Source organism: Dasypus novemcinctus, chromosome 15, assembly GCF_030445035.2.
Source record: "Dasypus novemcinctus isolate mDasNov1 chromosome 15, mDasNov1.1.hap2, whole genome shotgun sequence".
Lineage (NCBI taxonomy): Eukaryota > Metazoa > Chordata > Mammalia > Cingulata > Dasypodidae > Dasypus > Dasypus novemcinctus.
In genome coordinates, this window is record NC_080687.1 from 4,498,463 (window position 1) to 4,517,795 (window position 19,333).

The following is a 19,333-nucleotide window of genomic DNA, read 5'->3' on the forward strand; positions in this document are numbered from 1 at the left end:
CAATCTCCTATGGGTTGTGAGTTGTCACTATCTGTGTGAAAAGTTAAACATTATTAATCCAACCTAGCATCAAGTCCAGTCAGATCTTTAGAAGGGGAAAATACTGATAGCTCTTGCTGAACATTACTATCACAATTCAAAAAGCCTGATCATAATCATTTAATTGCAAGGCAATCTTATTTAACTGAGTCTTGCCCAACAAAAATATTCTATCAGCCATTCATGATCTGAGTGCTGGTCAGATCAATTTAAATATGGTGAACATAAAAAAGTCATGAGACGTTAGTATTAAATAAGGCAGTGGCCAAAGTGGCAATTTAGAGATAAATTCTCATGTCTGCCCTTTCTGCCTTCTTCTTAATGCCGGCAAAGTTCATTTTTGCTCCAGATATGTACTTCTTGGGATTTTCTAGATACTCCATATCAGTTCATTCTCTCCCCCACATGATGCTTTTGCTTTTGCTGGGATCTGTGTGAGAGAAACCAGGGGAATGTCCTGCCTTCCCCCCAAACACACCATGCAGAATTGGCTCAGTCTGGCACTTGCCTCCTTTTCCCAAAATGTAGCACTAGGCACATGGCTGAACGAGACTCTTCTTGCCCTTCTCAACATCACCCATTTTGAAATCTCTCTCCTGTCAAGCATGACACAAAGGTCTCCACTCAGAAACTGGATGTCCTGCTATTTGGTTCCTTTTTATAATTTCTATTTCTTTATTGTTTGCTCAATTTGGTGAGACATTCTTTATATACTTCCACTTAGTTCTTCAGACTTACTTTCCTTTAGCCATTTTATTGTATTTATAATCGTTGATTTAAACATTTTGACTAGAAGATCTAATAGCTGGGCTTCTTAAAGCAGATACTGATTTCTATTGATTCCCCCCCACACCCCACGTATGTGCCATTCTTTCTTGTTTCTTTGTATGCCTTGTAGTTTTTACTCAAAATTGTGTTTCTTGAATATTATAAACTGGCAACTTTGGAAATCAGATTCTCCTCAGACCCCAGGATTTATTGTTGTTGCTATTTCTTGTTGTTTCTTAAGTGTTTTCTCTTACCTTTAATTCTTTAAAATCTGTATTCTTTGTCAGGTATGGCCCCTAACATCTCTGTTCCATTATCTCTTAACTCCATTATCATGGTGAGCTAATGCCTGGACTCAAAAAGTGTCACAGGCCTTACCAAGGAGCACACGCTCAACATTCAGTGAGGTAGTTCACAACCTCTGCCCGCTTCCGTGAGCCTCAGGTAAGCCAGAAGTGAGAGCTCCGGGTCTTTTCAGGCTTTCCAGAGCACAAGCACAGACCCAAGCATGACTGTGCCCTTCCAGATTCCCAGGAATTCTTGTCATAGCTTTCAAAGCCCTTATAAACAGCTTGTACTCAGCCTTCACGCCCCAACTTTTTTAAGATCTTATTTATTTCTCCCCACCTCCTTGTTGTTTGCACTTGCTGTGTCCCTATGTTGTGTGCTGATCTTCTCTTTCTAGGGGGCACCAGGACCAGAACCTGGAGACCTCCCATGTGGGAGGGCAGCACTAATACTTGAGCCACCTCCAACTCCCTGCTTTGTTGCATCTCTCACTGTGTTTCCTCACTGTCTCTTGGTTGTGTTATCTTGTCATGTCAGCTTGCTGCACCAGCCCATTGCTCACCATCTTGTGCATCTTCTCCAGGAGGCACCTGGAACCAAACCCAGGCCACCTACGTGGTCGGCAGGAACTCAGTTGCCTGAGCCACCCACATCCACTTACCAATTTTTTTGTTAGGCTATTTGTTTCAACTGTTATCTGTATTTCATGAAGCAGCAACTTAAAACATAAATATGTTTCATCATATTCCAGAAATGCATCCAGGGGAATGAGTTTATTTAGCACTAGGCCAGTACCTACTCAGGAGAAATAAAGACAAACATTTTAAGTCTGATTTTGAAGAAGCCACGAAACAGGTTAGAACAATTAACTACAATTTCTGCAAGTAAGATCTATCCTGTTCCCTCTAGTTTGGGATCTTGAATGAGGTCTTGTTATTTTCACAGTTTCTGCTTCTCCTTTCTTTAAACTGGGGAGCTGGGATGGAATTGCGGTGTGTTAAAATGCTACAAAATTTTGTTCTTACAGAGAATCAGTCATTTGTTCTGAATAAGCATTTCCTGTGTTGCTTCAAGTCTTTGGTTAGTTTCCACAGTTCCCCAAAAAGTTGACTTTGACAGTTTATGCCCATTTTTCATTGCTTTCATGGAGGAGTGGAATTTAGACTCCTAACTCCACCATTTTCTACCCATAATTTTTGAAAGCTATTTGATTGCATTTTTTTTCTGAGCACTGAGATAGTACACCACTTTGATCAGCTTTCATTGTTGTTCTTACTCTACTTCCTCTTCTTGTAAATTATCTGCCCCTTCTCTTTAGCTGCTTTTACCTTTTTATTCTTGGTGTTCTCCAGACTCACTATTATGCATGCAGCATGCATTTCTTTTTATTTATCCCACTTGAGGTCCACTATGGTTCTTGGATACTGTATTCATGTTTTTAATCAGTTCTGGAAAGACCACAGCCATTATCTTTTAAAAATTTCATCTCCTATATTTTGTATTCTTTCTTCCTTCAAGTCTGATTTGTATATCCCATTGTTCCTTCCTCCTCCATTACTCAACAGGATTTTCATATTTTTCATCTATTTCTCTTTCTGTATTCCGGGTAAAGTTTGTTTTGACATTGTTCCTACTCACTCTTTTTCTCTTCAACATTCTCTATTATGATGAAACATCAATCTTTAGAGTGTTCCCTTATTAGAATTGTTAATTCTACAAGTTCTAATTTTTCCTAAATCTTCTACTTTATTCTTGAAGGTCTCTTTTTATTCATTAAACATTTTACTATTTTATGTCCTATACTCCACAATTCTAATCTTTGCAATCTTGGAGATCTAAATTTTTTTTCCTCCTGCTAATTGCCGTGCATAGCGGAATTCATTCTCATGTACTCAAGTCATCTTTGATTGTTACCTCATTTCTGTACTTAATGAGTTGGAGTTCTACAGACCTAACTTGAGTAAGGGTTTCTCTAGAGTGAGACTGCTTTAAAATCATCTCATATTGAATTAACCACCAAGTCTTGTTAACTGTACTGCTTTAAAATATTTTCATGCTTATTCCTTTCCACTGATATTGCTTTGGTTTAAGTCTTCAATCATATTTCACCTGGATTAAAATACTCCTTAATTTTCTACCTCCCTCAAGCCTTCCATTCTCCCAGTATTCTGAGTCTGACTATTGGTGTAGAAGAATGGGAGCTGGAAAATTAAACAGTAGAGACTTAGGTATGATATTTCTCTCTCCCTGGCTACTAGAGAAAAATTTACATATACTAACAAGATCGTCTCTTAAAATACTACATGATGCTTAGAGGGTAAAACCTATTAATTATTCATACCTTTGGGTCAACTGATTATATGGAAATCTATTATAAAAGACAGCATCAGACTGGCACTTGTCTCAGAATAGATTCACTATGGGAACTGGAGGTCTGATTGGGTTAAAAATAGAAGAAAGAGAAATCTAAAGAATAAACATGGAGCTTGAGATATTCTAGAGTGATGACAAGTAATAAGGATCTTGATATCTTGATGTGGAAGGGAGAAAGCCTTAAAAAGAGATGGTGGGGTGAGGAGGGAGAAGTAGAGTCAGTTGAAAACCACTCCTCCCCCACCCTCAATTGAATTAACTGTTGCAAGCCAGCAATGGGAGCTAAGGAATTATGTTGCATCTACAGATTAGCATTTCATTGTCTTATCACATTTATCTGTGGCTTCAAATAAATCTCATAGCTTCAAATACATAAAAGCAGAAGAGAACATTCATCTACCATGAACCTAAACAGTTCTTAGACTTCTCAGAGCAACATGGAAAAAATGTCTTAGGTTATGGCCATATTTATGCAGGCAGTTATGGGAAAAGATGGGGCTGATTCTGTGAGGCTGTAACATCAGTGAATGGAGGGTAGTGGTTATCAAACTTTGGTGTACAATAAATATCATGATCACTTGGAACACACATTAAAAATGTTGATGTGTAAGCCTCAGCCAACACTTCTTATTCCATAGATGTGAGGTGAGTACCTAGCATATACCTGTTGGATAAATACCCCTTGTGATACTGATGTACACAGAAATGCGATCAGGGAATTAATACAATGCCAAGTCCGGGGTTTGAGTTCTCAATTAGCTTCCTTCAGTTGCATGGTCACAAAATCTGCCTCTCAGCTAACTAGCACAGAAATAGCATTACTAGAAAGATTACAAAGAGTGCACTTGTCTGATTTAGCTTAGGGACATTTGTGAGGGTAAGTCCCCACATTTTCTAGTATTAGTTCAGTGCACTATATGTACAGAAGCAGACTCTTAGGTTTTAGGGAGCATGTGCAGAATGAGTTACTCCTGAGTCCAGGGGCCAGAAAAATCAATCTCTATCAACTCTCCTACTTTTCCCCCTTTCTGGTGGCTGTGGGTACTTGGTCATTGACTCTTCCTCTATACAAATATTCCCAACAAGCTAATGCCCTTATGGGGGATTTAGATAACTCACTCACTCTGTAGTTTAATTTGGGTTTAGAGAACATTGCTTCTAGAATAGGAGGACAGGATAATGAGTTTAGAACAGGAACTTTCAAACCATGGCCCAAAGTAGAATATGGGAAATAAATATTTCATCATAATTCTATATGTGCATACAACAAATGCTTCAGCAAACAGTATTTAAATTAAGCCCATTGTTTTTCTTACATTGTGCCAAGAATGAAGGAAGTTAGACATAGGAATAAAGAATTGCTTTGAAGTCTTCCTAACTATGAAGATTGCTTAAAAAAAAAAAAGAAACATACTCTTTTTTATATAGACATAAATGTTGTAAAACTTTATCATAATTAAAGAATTAAGAAAATCACTGATCACCGTTTAAGACAGGAAAACTTTGACTTTGAAAAATATAGTTCAGAGACATTATGATTTTTATAAATACAATTATGTCCCTATGTGTTTTGATAATGAAGAACATAAAGGTATTTTCTGCTCTAAATCTTAATTTTCACCAAAAAGCTGGGGCTGGTTTTACTTTTAAATTTCTCCTACACAGTGGGCCGATACTTGCAAGGGTCCTATCTTTTACAAGAAGGCTTCTCTAATCATTACTGGCCAGAGCAGTAGCTCCTCTTCTACAGTCACTGCACTTCTACTTTCACTCATTTTGTACTTAATCACAAACTGCCTATGGCATTTTTCAAGAGCTTTTTTTTTTTTTTAGCATATAAAGCCTAGTGCCTCAATTATAATTGCAGTGGGGAGCATATGCAAAATAATCCTGCTAAAATAACCACATAATAAGTGCTTATTTAGGCTTTTGTTATTTTTCAGATCGTAGAACTTCAAGAATACCTAGTTAAGTACTTTATATTACTTTTGTAATTAGAAAACAGCCTTTCTTAATGTCTTCCCAGTTTGGACTGTGGTTTTTCACAGGAGATATTGTATATAAAGTATTCCAGTTGTTCAAATATTGGTCTGCACAACTGAAACTGTGTTCTCACTCTACCAACACGTGGGCTAACCAGCCTAGAACTTACTGCTCCATGTCCCCTAAGGCTCAGGAAGAGGCCCTGGCCCTGGCCTGCCTGACACAGGCCGGCCCTTATTTCTGTTCTGCCACCTGCCCTTCCCATTCCCCGGTGTACCCCTGCACAGATGGCACACACCACCCATGGCTGTGCTGCCAGCGTGGCCCTCTTATGACCTGGTGGCTCCTTCTACCTGCACCTGCTGTTTGAGCCTTGAGCCCACCACGGGGCCAGGCCAGCTCTCGCTTGCTCCATGGCCTGGCTGGCCTTAGTTCTGTCAGAAATGCTGTCGCACTAAATGAAAGTCTTCTAATACAGACAGGGATCATCTGAATCTTTCCTGGCTTTTGCTTGTAATGAATAAGCTAGGAACAACAAGAAAAATATGTGTCTCTAAGAAATAAGAAATGGGGGGATAATAAGACACAGAAATAAATACCCAAAGATAGGGCATGCTTCTCACTGATTAGCTTTTCTGGCTGTTTTAATATTAAAAAACTACGATTATTTTGTGAACTATTACTTAACTGTTACCAAGTTAAAATAACAGTTCTTAAGGAGGAAAGTAGATTTAAAGTCGTTCGCAATACACATTCATTTACAGATGTATTTTAAACATGGCTAACAATGTAATTCAAACAAAATTTACAACCACTAAATTTTGAAATACATTTTTCCTGTTACTTCAAATCTGTTAAGTGAGACTTATTAACCTCAGTTTTAGACAAATAAAATTTTATCATCAATGCCTAAAGTTATACCTAGAAATTAAATATACTATTTAAGATCTAGCCCAAGTAATTTGTAAAGGGGTGAGATTTTAATATTTTTAACCTCATTCATTTGCAAAATTCAGTGTATTTAAAACTTAGTACATGTCTAAAATAAATATAACGATAGTATGAAAAAGATTCTGCATGACAAAATATGAAAGGCAAACTCCTGTTTCCTGTATTTTCCAGGGATTCTTGGCTCAAAGTTAAACCAGAATCTCAAGTCTATCTTATAGTTTTGGAAGTTACTGTTTTTTGACTACATTTTTTTTTTAGCAAATCAAAGACACAATCTCAAGCAAATGAGAGCTTATTGGTATAAATATTAAATAGCATTTGTTAAATTTATGAAGACATTCAATTTGGGGCTGTAAGAAAGAAATCTTCTGGAAGAAAATAAGGCTCACCCGATTGTGGAGAAGAAAAGAATTTGTTCTCAATCTTGCAAGAAGGGGCGCACAACCAGAAAACATGGCTGGAGCCCCGAATAAAGACAAATGACAGTTTATACCCCTAAGCCTAGCAGCAAGCCCTTCCTCTCTTTCTCCATAGATTGGATACTTCAGTAGTTACAATCTATCCCAGAAGATGTAACTTTCCACCTTTCCTGTGCAAAAGTTTGTGATCAACCGCTTCCCCCATCACATTCCAACCATTTTAGTTTTTACCCGCTCCCCTTTGCCAAATAAGGAATGGAATTTATTGCTGAATTGGTATTGACTTAGCTTTTTCTTGGGCATCTTTTTTCCTGCCTTTAGGACTGGCTTAAGCTGGTTTCCTTTGTTCCTGCTTAACCTGGGAGTGGGAGACTGAGGCAGTAGGATGCCAGGTTACATTAATTAATATTTTCTTCCTTTATGTGAAAACTAAACTAATTTTCATTTCTTACAGGGCCATATCATCATTAAAGAATAACACATGGATGCAATGTTTCTCCTCTTAAAAAGCTAAGAAATGCAAGCTATAGATTTTCCCTATTTTAATGAGGATTATCAAATTCTTGTGAATCTTAGGTCAAATTCAGTACTAAACATGAATAAATTCTGGCTTTCTATGTTTAATATTCATTAAACGGATCCTGTATACTTTGAAAAAAGTGCTATTTATTTTCAGGAAACTATTAATTTATTTCAAAAGCATTCAAATTCCATAATTTAAAGCCTTTGACTTATTCAATTCATATTTTAATAACTTAAAATCTAATTATTATTGCCAAGATATTATAGGCAATTTTACATCCCATTAACCTGACTTTGTTTTAATTATAAAGATCCTTTGTTAGATTCCTTTAAATGATCCAGTTTATAATTTCAGGCTGTCCTGGGGAGGACTTTAATTCAGCTGCACATTCATCAACTGTTTTTATCCTGTTAATTGTAGACAACTTCACAATTGCTTTCTCCAGCTATGATTGATGAACTGTACTCACGAGTATAGCTGTTAAGTAGGATAAACATTTATAATAATTTCCACTTAAAGATTCTTATCTTCATTCCCACAAGGGCAAATTAAAGGCTGATATTCTAACAATGGACAGAAAGTTTATATATATTATTTTAAACCATCTGAAAAAAAAAGTGCTACATGTTTATGCAAATAAGATAAAAGTGCATGTAAAATACCTAATTTGGTGGCTTCCATATGGGAGGCATCAACAAATAGTAGCCAGATCATGGTGAACCTCACTACAACTTCATCGCCACTACCTAGGATACTTTTATGATCCTAACTGGAAAGGAAAGCACCCAAACTAAAGGTGAGAATGACAAAATTCTGAATAGTTATTACATGTAATAGCAAAAATAACCACCTCCATTTTTAGCACCAATATTGCAGCACCTGAAATAAAAATATATGTGATTTTTAAACCTTCAGAGAAACCTGGCCAGCTGGGCGCTACGTTCTTCTACAGATGGGAGACAGTGCTGGAGGGGGATTACATCACCCACCTGCAGTCAGACGTGTTCTCAATGAACTCCGATGTCACTCATCGAATACCCTGCGCCACGCATGCCACCAGGCACTGGGGAGAGCCCAACACACATGGCAAAGACACAGATGCGGCACTGCAGGATGACGCGCCAAGAAGCCAGGGGCAGGTGGAAGGCGCCAAGGGGACATGGGAAGGCACCTCTCCCAGGCCAGTGCAGGGTGGGGGGTGCTCAGGAAGAACTCTGGATTGTTACTAAATTGAGAAGCAAACGCCTTAAAACCAAGGCCCATCTTCTCCATGCTGTGTACTGCAGGGAAAAATTGTTAAACGTTCAAGATCAGAGCCTCGGCTGAGCACCCCAAACATCTGGCAAGCCCCTAGGGTTCCTATGGTCTTTCCTGCCTCCCGTTTTTCTAATGGACATTTTTAGTATTTTCCAGAATATTCCCCGCTCATGTCTTACATGACCCCCACCTACCCCGACCTCCTTCCTTCTCAGCAATGACCTACCTTCCACTGCACTGAGCAAGCACAAGGCATCCTCTGGGAACGCCGAGGCTGCCGGCCCACCTGCTGTCCGCATCCCTTCTGCTTCTTTGTAAGTCCTCTTACCTTCGTCTCCTCCCTTCAGAGACTTTCCTCTCAGTGTTGCCCTCTTTCCCTTCCCTGTTGGCTACCTTCTATCAGTATTTAAACATACTCAAGTCCTTCCTTCTACCAAAAAATAAAAGAAAACACACAAAACAAAACCACATCTACACCGTGACTACTTATTCCAAGCGCGCACTCCTGTTGACTATCCGTTCTTTCTCAACACGTACTACGCATCGTTCATTCTTTCCTTCATCCCTTCAATAAACATTTGTTATTGCTCACAACCTGCAAGTATTTTTCTTGAGTGATTAAGACAGCGATCCTTAAAGAACTTACCTTAAAGTGGGAAAAGAGATGGCAAGTGAGTGCGCAACCCAGGGGAATCCTTTCAGGAAGGAATGCTCAGTGCTAAGTGGTCAGGGATGGGCGGGGGGGGGGGGGATGCCCCGGTGGGGGGACCCTCCCTGAGCAGTGGCATTCACGCTGAGACCAGCCGAAACGGGAGGATGTGGGGAAATGGACCCCGAGCTTAAGTCACAGGAAAAGTGTGGCCCTAGCAGCACGTTTGCGTCCTTGGCCACGCTTTTCCACGTCAGTCTGCATTGCCACGCCAGCTCTCCGGAGCACGAGACCCCCGTCCCCAGAAACCTCCTCAACCCCTCCCCTTGGACACTCCCCGGGGGCTCAGAGTCTGTTTCCACAGGTGCGGTCATCTCTCACCACGCTCTGAGCCTGTGCTCCCGCCCCTGTGGCTCCAGCTCAGTGGATGGCACCACAGACCACCCAGCTCCTGGGCCACAAACCGAGTTACCCATGCACCTTCCTTCCCTTGTCCAGGCAACCTATCAGCAGTCCTTCCGACTTCATTTCCAAAAGATACTTCATGTGTCTGCGTCTTCCATCCCCACGGGCATGCGTGGTGAGCAGGAAGAAGGGATGCTCAGACGTGGGTCCCTGTTCTAGCCTGGAATCCCTGAAATCCATTTTTCTAAAATGCACAATGGTGACACCACTCTGCCCTTCACACAGCTTACAGGGCCTGCATAGCCTGCCCCTTGCCACCACGGGGAGACCCTGCCCTTGTGAGGCCGGCACCCAGCACGACCTTGAGGAGGGCAACGTTACTGCTCTTCCAGGCCTTTGCACTCACTAGTCCCCAGCCTCTGCTTTTTTAAGCCCTCGCTGTGTGTGCTTGCCCAGCTGCGCCTTCCCAGGGAATGCACAGTTCTGACTGCTTCACTCGCCACCCGGTTTCTAGTTCCGTAACAGCGGCGGGCGTGGACGGCTGCTGAGCACACACAGGCTGCATTCAGGCGGAGCTGTTCTCGTCGATTTATACCCATCTGTGCCTTAGCTTTTGTTTCAAATCCAGAAGACGGAGAAATACAGGATAGAACAAGGAGGATTACCGTATTTTGAAGATTTTCAAGGATTAAAATTTTTTTTTGAAATTATAAATACTTTCTGTATTCCTAACCTCTTGCCCAAAACAAAACAAAACCCAAATCCTACCACTGAACAAAGAAATAATAACAAGCATCAACCTTCGATATTAAAAAATTTCCAGCCTCATCCTTTTATGCCAGTAACTGCTTTAATATAACAATGCATCGCAACTGTAAGACACCCGATCTAAATTAAGTGCTGAACATTGAATTTTATTAACTCTTAAAACAGTTTACTGATGGCCAAACATTATTTTTTACTTCTCCATTGAAATAAACTAGTAACATTAGCATCAATATGCATCGAGAGTTACTTCTAATACTGGTATGACGGATGAGTAGGTTTGGCAATATACTTTTATTTATCTCTTCCTTCATCTCCTAAAGATAAATAATAATGGCTGTCAACTCATTGCAAAAAATTTCTAAAAGAAATAGTGAGTGCCATTAATATGTGAAATTGTTAGTTGCATTATCAAAGAAAACTGGTATTTTCCTGACTCTTTTGCTTTGCAACAAATACAAAATACCAAACAAGAAACTCAAGCTGTAAAGGACTTGGGTCTCTTTGCTGATAAAAGCTCTACATGCCAAAGAGGGACAGCTAAATATGTCTTCATGTGTCCAGTGCCAATAAAGCATTGGGAAAATCACAGCTAACAACTATATTAAAAATTGATAGACAATAATAGGCTCAAAGACAAACTTACTTACAGCATCATTTTAAGAATGGGATCTATAAACTCCTTACCAAGGTTGCTCTACTTTCTATATCTAACATCCTTTACATTTTCAGCTGGATACTAGGTAGCATGATGGTTCCCAAGAACTGCTCGTGGGTTGAGGGCATACATACCAAGCACTGCCCTGAAAGCAGAGGGAGTGACAGATGGCAGTGCAGAGTAGCTTCATTTCATCTGTGTAAAACAACTTACTACTCAGTAAGATGTGCCTCAAACCAAACAAAATCTTAGAAAGTTTTTCCCTTTATTTTGTGAATGTTTTTATTATCCCCAAAAAACATTCAGTACTTCAAATTTTGTTAAAGTTTAAGTACTTGTGTGACAAATTACTTAATTAAAAGAATTTTTCCTACCCAGTTTTGGGGCAGATGGTAGGAAGAGCAGTTGCCCAGGAGAGTAAAAGTACACTGACTACTTGCCCAAAAATGGTGAAATTAATTACCTTCCTTCATTGATGAGCTCAATAAATGCAAGTCCTGCATTCTTCTGAATAGAATTCTGCCATTCCTAAAGGGAAAAAGCAAACTCAGGGTGAGAAAAACAGGTAAGTAAAGGAAAGAGACATTTGGTTTAAGGATATTAAGAACTTCCACATGATATTCAAAACCCTATTACAAAATTTTACAACAAATGTTATTTTGTTAAGAAATCAATTTTTAAAAAACCCGGCACTGTGTGGCTCAGATTAGAAGGTGCTTTTCAATTCCTAGTAAATTCAGGCATGATGAATCCTGAGGCCACAGGTCCGGAAGGTTCTGGGTACAAAGCTTCCCTGAAAGGGGCCACGTGGCTAGGATCCCAGTTATACCAGGCCGAGAAATATTTGCGAGAGAAAAAATTAGTTCCTAATGGAGAGGGTTTTTTCCATTGAAATATTAAAATGACAATTAGAAATATAAACCATCTATTTAGATTTCTTTGGAAATGAAATGTTCTAGTTATCTGTACATTCCAAATGATTGAAAGTTATAGGGATTACCTGGAGAATTACACCTAAATTCTTTTGATATTTGTAAAAATTACCTTCTATTAAAATGCTGTCAAATGTAATATCCCCTGCTGCTGACTTAGATTAGAATGTATTTGTGAATCTGGCAGCTGCACAGGGCCATCACTAAGAACGTAAGAGGCTATTATACAGAACTGGAGATTAGAGACATATATTGCTTATTTTGTACTTTTCTTGTTGCCTATTTGAAAATGCTTTAAGCTTTTTAGGGAGAAGTTACTGGTTTATTCTAGTGATTTCAATTTTTTTTTAATAGATGGCTAGTACACCACAGTTTTCTGAATTGGAAATTATATCCTTTATAAAACAAGTACTCTGTTTGTTTTAAAAAGAAGCCCCTTGGTGACTCATGGAACTCACCTAGAGAATTTTTCCCTTGACCTTCCTAAGAAACAGGGTGCTGATCCAAGTCCTAGCCCAGCAGAAGAGGCCAGCTGCCTACCCGCACATACAGCTTTCCAAAACACCAGCTTCGTGCCAACCCCTCGGCACCCTGGCCATGCTCCCCTTAAGACTTTCCCACATGCTGCGAGTAAACGTGGTCCCCACAGTATGCACTGGGGTATTTAGGTTTTCTCTGCCCTAAGGAGACATGTGAGAATCATAGAAGAACATATCCTGAGTCTGCATCTCCACAGGAAGGAGCACTCGCTGGTGAGAAAAGGATATGGCGGCCTGGGAACACAGCGACAGAGGCGAGCATCTCAGAAGGGTCTAAGCGACTCGGGCTGCACCAGTCACAGGCTTCCAGCCATCATAACCTTTAACTAAAACTCTCCCAAACGACAAGACAGCATTTTACAAAGCTTACTCAGACTCTGAGAGCAATTCTACCGAAAACTACAAGGCACTCGGCTGACATTTTAACAAAATTACTATCATCCTCTTAGGTATTACATACATTTCCATTATAATGCTTTATTTATTACAAACCAAGATCTCAAAATATGTGCAAATTGGTCAGGAATATGTGACATTTATTATGATATTAGCTTAAAAAGCTGATACTTATGTAACAAGACCAAGCCACTATGAAGAATAGATTCTTACAACTTTTTAAACCCAATTTTCCTTACGATATTGTACATGGGGCAAGGCTCTCCTACCAGCATACACTTCTAACATGAATAGGATTTTACATAAAAACTTTCACAAGGTACATATTTAGATATTACATACACACACCAAGTTACACCATCCCTGAGAGAGCCCAGCCTTAGATGTTTTAAAACTCCTACTTTAAACTATGTGTGACCTGCATCAGCCCCTGAGACCATCATTTGCAACCTCTGATAGAGGAAGAGTAGGAAATAAGACTAAGCTAGGGACACTGGAGTTTAAAGGATGAGGAAGGCAAAAGAGTGAACGAGGTAAGACTTCACTCAAGAAATTAGCCTTTTAAAAGAGGAATCTATGATTCTTGAGCAAGATGAAATAGAAGATTGCCTTATTTGCCTCTCCAAACGCGAGACAACACATGCTTATTATTTCGAAGAGAAACAGAAAATGAGAAACAGTACAAAGAAAAGATGCCAGAATTAGATGAAAAGCTTAATTTAAGAACTAAGGTAGAAGAACAGAATAAGGTTAAGTCATTTAACGTGATGTCTGGGAGAATGGTAATACTATTATGAAAAAATACACATTTGGGGTAAATAAACAGCAAGACCTCAAGATATGAGGGAAGAAAAAAATGGCTTCAAAACTGGGAGACACAATGCCAGTAACACATGATCCAGCCAAGCCATCACCATCCCATATTCAGAGGGGGCTAATTTACTTCCCACCGTCTCTCCTCCAAGAGCCCATGACGGTGTGGCCCCACACGTGGAAGCCTCTGGGTCGGGCGAGACCCTGCCCAAGGGAGGAAGCCAGCAACTGGCCCACATAGCCGCTGCTTCCCTGGGGATGGACCACGCGGTGCTCCCTGCAACCTCCATGGCCAAGGATAGTCCACGAGGAGGCAGGCCGGGCCAGAGCAGCCAGGGGCGGGGCATGAGGCGGGGCAGGGGCAGGGTGGGCAGCAGGGGCAGGGCATGAGGCAGGGTGGGGCCAGAACAGCCAGGGGCTGGGGGCGGGCAGTCTTGGTCTGTGGGAAGCTTGGGAACACGTGGCACGGGAGGCGTGGGGACATGTGGCATGCCTGCCCGAGGCCCTGGGAGCCCGGGTGAGGAGCGTCTGAGGAGCCCTGACTCCCGCACTGAGGCAGTCGAGCAGCAGGACAGGCTGGCCATGGCGGACGATGCCTGCGGGCGGTGGCTGCGGCAGCAGAAGCGGGCCAGGGGCCAGAAAAGCCCGCCCGCCGCTGCCACCGTCAAAGAAGCCTGACCAGGGACCGGGCTCGGCCCAGGCAGAGCGCTCGGAGCACCTCTGCCCCCTTTTCTGGCCTTTGAACTGCTGCGCTGGTTCCTATTCTTTGTAGTAGTGATGTGGAGAGGGTGGCCACGGTGGCTGCTGATGGGAGGGAGAGGGAAGAAGAGCTATGGTGTGGGGGTATTTTCAGGATTTGTCCTAGGTGGTGCTGCAGGGACAGATGCTGGACATTGTGTGTCCTGTCATGGCCCGGTGAGTGGACTGGGGAGTGTGGACTACAATGTGGACCACTGTCCATGTGGTGCAGCGGTGCTCCAAAATGTATTCGCCAGGTGCAGTGGATGTGCCATGAAGAGGTTGTTGATGTGGGAGGGGTGGGAAGTATATGGGGACCTCATATTTTTTGAATGTAACATTTAAAAGAAAATAAAGAAGGAAAAAAAAAGCAAAAAACAAAAACAAAAACCCTGTTCAGGGTTATATGGGAACCTCTTATGTTTTTTAATGTAACATTCTTTGTGATCTTTTAATTAAAAAAGTGTAAAAAAATAAAAAATAAAACCCTGTTCCAGCCCACGTGGCTGAGCGCCCCACTCCTGGCAGCCTGCGTGTCACTTATTTGGGTTGCTCACTGTTTTGGTTATTTAAACAGATACATTTTCAAGGGAAAGAAAAAAAGATTTCTTTCAACTACTTTTTAAAAATACTGATTGAAAGACAGAAAACGGAAAGCAAACTATTCCTCAAAGAATAAACTTTATCTTTCCTCTCAGAAAATGCCAGGATTGAATGTGGTTTTCAAAAGATTTTTTTTTTTATGATTTCTAAACGATACTTATAAAAGAAACAGATTTTCTATTTTATTTTGAATAGTCAGTTGAACAGTACAGTCGTTCCTTATATTCTAGAAGAAAAAAAGATACACACTATTGGGTAGTAGACAAAAAAAAAAAAGCCTAAGTATAAAGAAAAAATGGAATGAGAAGGAAAAAGAATGCCATGGGAAAAGTGTACTATATGGCATCATCTTCAGTCATTCCAAGCTAACAGAAGAACTTTCAGAAATTTTATCCTGCTTAAAGAAGACCTTTCAAACCTAACTTGTATGGAAAAGGGCAATAATGTAACCAGAGTTTATGCTGGCAAAGTAAAAAATCTTAAAATTCACAGAACAAAAATTTTAAAAATAGTTTGGAAACAGGAAATGGGGCAAAACCTAGGTATCATTTAATAAATGTCACTTTCATTAATCACAGGAAGATTTCCTCTGAAATATGATTGCCTATATTCTGTAATGATGTCTTTTCCCATCTGTCTCCCCACTCGGTCACAAGCTCCTGCCAGAAGGCAGGATGGGCATCCAGCAAGCAGGAACCGCTGGGACCTGAATGTACTCGCTGCATTGTGGTCACGGAACTGAACTGGATTCTCCCAAATCTGGAGTTCTCAATTCTGGTTCAACCAAAGAATCAACAGGGGAGTTTTCAAAAAGTACCACTGACACCAGAATGATCTCTAAGGATGGGGCCCTGGGCACCGGTATTATTCCAAAGCTCCCCAAATGTCAGGGACCCCTGACTTCACTGGTTGCTCCTGCCCACAGGACCTCAGGGGACCCAGCTGCCGACAAGGGGTAGCAGGGCTAAGAAGTGTCGGGTGAGGTTCCCTTCAGATTGACTGATTATTTTTATTTCCTTCCACTCATTTGCAAAACAGGACACGACTACATCAAAATTACATCATGAGGAAGTATTCACATCTCTAAAGTAAGGCCATTCTGAAGGTTCTTGGCAGCTCTGACGTGGCACTGCCTTTCTACAAAAGGCATTTTTGTAAGACAAACACAATTACTACGCACATTTGTTTTTGCATTTCAAAAAGTAATTCTTAAATGAACAGCCCTCTGCAACTGACTCCAGGTTTTTCAGTGGAATAATGAGGCAAAATATTGGAAGCGGGAACATATAAAAAAAAACTTGTAAAAGTAAGTATTTAACACAGCAAGCAATGTTTGTTGTGGTTGCCGAGACGTAAATTCCACTGAGTAGAGAAATGGGACATAGCAGAACAGGGAAGGAGAAACTTTCATTTCCGTCACAGTGCTCTAAAAGTTCTCCCTGCCCCCACAGACTGAGAGCACCCGCCTAAATTGCGGAAATGGATACATGAGTATGTATGCAAGGGGATAATAATATTTTACCATTATTTCTTGATAATGAAGGGGGAAAATGTATTTCAAAATCTCATGTTACTAGTCATTCCGAAATGTTTTTTCCATTAAAAAAAGAACACATACACTCAAGTCTTTCCACTACTGAAGACAGTGAGTCACCACAACAAGTATCAGAAGAAAAAGGTGTAAATTACCCGGAGAACATCAAATTGTGATCTTCGTGGGGGAACATATTCAACTCTGCGGTTGAACGCCTGCAGAGAGCTGCCAAGCCTTTAGACGGTTTTGTCACAATTTAACTCTTCTGTATGGATGCATAAAATTTCCTCAAGATGAAGGACTCAGGGACCTGGACCTCATGTGAAGGACCCTTTGAAACTAAACACTTTGAAGACAAATAGGTTCCAGAAGGATGGCAATGAAATCCCTATGTTCTCTTCACAATCACTTAGAGTAGTTAGATGACCTAGTAGAAATCTCTGATCCTGGAGATGACTGTTTCTCAAGGCAGCGCCAGCTTCTCCTTATCTATGTCAACTCAGTGCACGTTTTTCATTCCCTTTACTTTGTAGACAATTACATAAGCCAACTTAATGTCTTGAGAGATTAAATCCATCTAAAACATTTTAGAAATATGGGAAATATTCTAAGAGGGAAATGGGAGGGAAAATTGAGATCGTAAGTCTTCTAGACCTCCAGAATCGATTTCATATTTCCTTAACCCTTAAAAGTCTCCTTATCATTAAATGCCATGAAAAAAAAGACATGCTTCTCAAGTATGTTCATAATGAAAACTTATCTTAGCTGGCACACTTACAAATTCTGTGCCCAATAAGTTAGAGAAGTTAATAAGAATAAGGACTGAAGTGACAAAATACATGGTAGGGAGAAAAAACCATTTGCTTATTTCCCATATGCAAAAAAATAAGTGAAAATGTATATACAAAGTATTCAAAGTATCATTTTTCAATTCTCATTGCTTATTTTTATGAACACTTTACTAAAAGTATTATAGAAAAAATTGAATATAGCTGCTGAATAATAAATGACAGTTCAAAGAGAAGATTAATGATTTCAGGTCAAGCACAGGAGAAAAAAACACTGGTTACAGAGACATATATCTAGTTTGTTACTAAAAGAAAAGTTGGTATATAAAATAAAGACAAATGTATGGACATTTCCCAAGATGTTAGAAGGTTGTTACTAAAAGAGAAGTTGGTATATAAAATAAAGATAAATATATGGACATTTCCCAAGATGTCAGAAGGCCACTAAAATATGAAAACAAATTTAACACATTTCATTATTACAAACATTCTTATGAACATAGGCATCCCTCTGATTTTCTGCTGTTGTTGTTTTTAATGATAAAGGAGTCCAAAAAGTCCATAATATGGTAGTTCTTTAAGCAAAGCTCAGCTAATTATGTGTCAGAGGTTCTTGCCCTGAATTATAAAGGATGGCCTCCAAGGTTCTCTCTGACTTTAAAGTTCATAAACTGGCTTCTACACCTATTCCTGCATTATTCCTTCAGAATAATTATGAAATATTTGATATAATTTGGGACAAAATCCTGATTCGTGTCAATGAAGCAAGGCAGCTGACAATCATGATTTAACACAGGAAGTTCCTTCTCCTCCTAAGGGGCCTCTCGGTCCCTGGCAGAGGACTCGTGCTGCCACGGCCCCAGGGGCGTGAGGCCACTGCTGGAGGCAAGGAGGCAGCAGACGAGGCTCTGGGGCTAGTCACGAAAATGAACCTGCAGGGGTCTCAAATGTCACTTGAGGACTGGCAAGTGTTTGCGCCTGAGGGAAACGACACTCACCTGGTGACCTCGCTGGATACAGGTGGGACTCCTTTCTTTATAGCTATACCTTTTATTTTCATTTATTTTCCTTAAGCTACAAGATTTGGAGGACCACGTTACTGATACACCTGTTCTCTGCTCTGGGCAAATACGATGTTCAAAAGAGCAGCCTCAAAAGAGTGAGATGCAAGACAAAGCGAAAATTCACCAGTGTCATCACTCGTGCAGAGCAGGGGCTCGAGAAAGGTGCTGTCTGAGCAAAGGAATGTGAAGGGTCTCGTGCTAAAGCACAGACGTCTTTGTTTCAGTGATGACACCCACCACAGGATTTTGTTTTATTCTTTTTAAGTTTTAGGAATTCTTGTCCTAGCAAACTTAAATTTCAAGAAGTGAAGCTCTTCAAAACTACATCTATTACTTCATCTTAAACTACGTATTTGAATGTGACAAGCTATCTCTTGACAAATGTTATATATTTGGTTTTCAAATTTTTATTTTAATTTAAAAAGTTGCAAATCTTAAATACTTGTAAGAGTCTACATTAACTTTTACTGGTTTTCTACGCAGATAGATCTTAAAATCTGAAGGATTTCCTATATCTTCTTTATTTAAAAGAATTCTCATTTCCTTGATTTCCTTTTTTTTTTTTTTAATAGTGGCAGATATTTTCCCAGCAAGGAAGAAGTAAGCGCAGCAACTCAGGCATACCACACCAATGTTTATGTTATAGATATATAGTTATACTGTATAAGATGTTGTTTTAAAATTATCTTGTAAAAATCTAGACTTTTTTTCATTGCAAACTTATAAACACACATAGTGAGAAGAAAGGAAAAGAATGGATTTTGTGGAAAAGTACAGAAAGGGGTTTTAAGTCAGGAAGTTGGGTCTCACTGTCAGTCATCCAGGGAAACCTTTTACCTCAGCAGACA

General features: G+C 40.1%; 1 protein-coding gene across 6 annotated transcripts in view; it reads right to left on the reverse strand.

Moving 5' to 3' along the window:
* The window catches only part of NBEA (neurobeachin), a 579,373-nt gene that overhangs the window by 287,873 nt on the left and 272,167 nt on the right, over positions 1–19,333 (reverse strand). For all 6 annotated transcript variants that reach the window (XM_071208160.1, XM_071208159.1, XM_071208158.1 and 3 more), the window contains exon 35: positions 11,542–11,606. In XM_071208160.1, coding sequence (XP_071064261.1) covers positions 11,542–11,606 — 65 coding nt within the window. The remainder of the gene's footprint in view (positions 1–11,541; positions 11,607–19,333) is intronic.